General features: G+C 38.8%; 1 protein-coding gene across 1 annotated transcript in view; it reads left to right on the top strand.

Annotated features, from left to right (window-relative positions):
• Positions 1-1822, top strand: part of LOC107657391 (ATP synthase F(0) complex subunit C3, mitochondrial-like) — a 5096-nt gene that overhangs the window by 939 nt on the left and 2335 nt on the right. The window contains exon 3 of the mRNA XM_016445438.1: positions 372-446. Coding sequence (XP_016300924.1) covers positions 372-446 — 75 coding nt within the window. The remainder of the gene's footprint in view (positions 1-371; positions 447-1822) is intronic.

The following is a 1822-nucleotide window of genomic DNA, read 5'->3' on the forward strand; positions in this document are numbered from 1 at the left end:
TGTGTGTGTGTGTCTGTGTGTGTGTGTGTGTGAGAGAGAGAGAGAAAGCGGCCTGCGCTGTTATAGTTTACCTTTGACCTTTTGCTTCAGTTTCAAAGTTTTGAGCTCGCAAAACGCTTAACAGGTTAAGATCAAACGCTGGGCTGGTTAATAACACATTAATCTTGTCAGCCTCCTGTGTTAGTGGATGGCTGTGCCACCCAGTCTGGTATTTCTTGTTGTATGTGCATATGAATACATGCCTTCCAGAATACGGTTAACTACTGTTCACCACTGTTTGAATTCACAAAATTGTTTAGGTTATTCTTCTGTAATGCATTAACACAGTGTATTTTTGTGTGTGTGTGTGTGTGTGTGTGTGTGTGTTTTAGGTGCGTGTGGGATCCAGGTCCCTGTACAGGCCAGTTTCTGCTGCTGTGCTTTCCAGACCAGAGGTCAAACCAGAGGTGATTGTCAAACCTGCCTTTTGATTTTCAATATATCTCTCTTCATTTACAGTAGCTCTTAACGGTCATGCTTTGTAGACGATGTACAAGGCATCAGCGTAAGAATAACACAAAAGATAAAGTGTAACTTGATCTACTTCTTTGAAATAGAGCTCTTCTGATCCACTGCAAGCATGCTACCTGGATAGTTCGCGCAAAAATGAAAACTGTCATAATTTTTCCACCCTCATGTTCTAGAGGTCGACCGATGTATCGGTTTTGCCGATTAATCGGCACCGATAGTTGATTGCTGGAATTATAGGTTATCGGCAAAAATCCATGCCGATAGTTTTCCGGGTTGCGTCCGTTGCTGGAGCGGCTGAGAAGGGTCTGCTGTCATTACACAGTGCGAGAGCGGCCTCTAGTGGTTGAAATCACTGACAGCACGTGCTATTTGTTTAGACACGTGATACTGCACGCTGAACAGAGCGGGAAACTTCAGACGCGGATTTAAATGCAGCCGACAGAAAATCCTGCCGTGCCATTCACATGGTTTTCCATTAAATTACATTATATTTGTCGTTGTTAATTGTTGATGAAACGTTAATCGTTGTTAATGTACATAATGAATTGTGTATTGTGCATTTTCAGCGAAACGTTTCTTTCTGTGGCTCTAATAAAGTCTGTGTGCTTCATTTATAGAGCTATAATATAGATCGCGCTTTCTCTTTCCGTTTGCTCCGTTTTTTAAACACCGAACTTTATACTCATCTATGCCTCATTGTTCATTCTTGAAGTAAACTTGTGTCCGTTTGGTGATTAAATAAACTGTTTTAGACCGCTGCTCGAGTTGAACGTGACGCGTCCGGAGTGTGTGTGATACCGGTGAGTTCTCCTAGACTCAGCGCTGCGCTTTTATTTTGATTAGATAATCATCGGTATCGGCAAAATCCACTATCGGTCGACCTCTATTCTAAATACTTTGGTTAAGCCTAAATTAAATCTGTTCATCATATAAAGCGATTGTATCTCTTTATATGACTTGGATTAAAAAGCTCTATTCATATCTTTTTAGCTCTGGGCAACGATTAATCGCATCCAAAATAAAAGACATACACATAGAGTATATATTTTGAAAATATTTACATGTATTTATATATTTATATTCATATAATTTATATTATATAAATATATAAACATAACATAAATATATACATGCATGTGTGTGTCTTTATATATACATAATAAAAATACACAGTACACACACATATTTACAAAAACTTTTATTTTGGATGCAATTAATCGTTGCCTAGCACTATTACTAGTAATCCGCGCTCAGTCTCAAACAGCTTGTGAGCCACAAATACCAAAATGAGTGGCTAACTGCGCTAAAACAT

Source organism: Sinocyclocheilus anshuiensis, unplaced genomic scaffold (genome assembly GCF_001515605.1).
Source record: "Sinocyclocheilus anshuiensis isolate Anshui unplaced genomic scaffold, SAMN03320099.WGS_v1.1 scaffold355, whole genome shotgun sequence".
In the NCBI taxonomy this organism is placed as follows: domain Eukaryota; kingdom Metazoa; phylum Chordata; class Actinopteri; order Cypriniformes; family Cyprinidae; genus Sinocyclocheilus; species Sinocyclocheilus anshuiensis.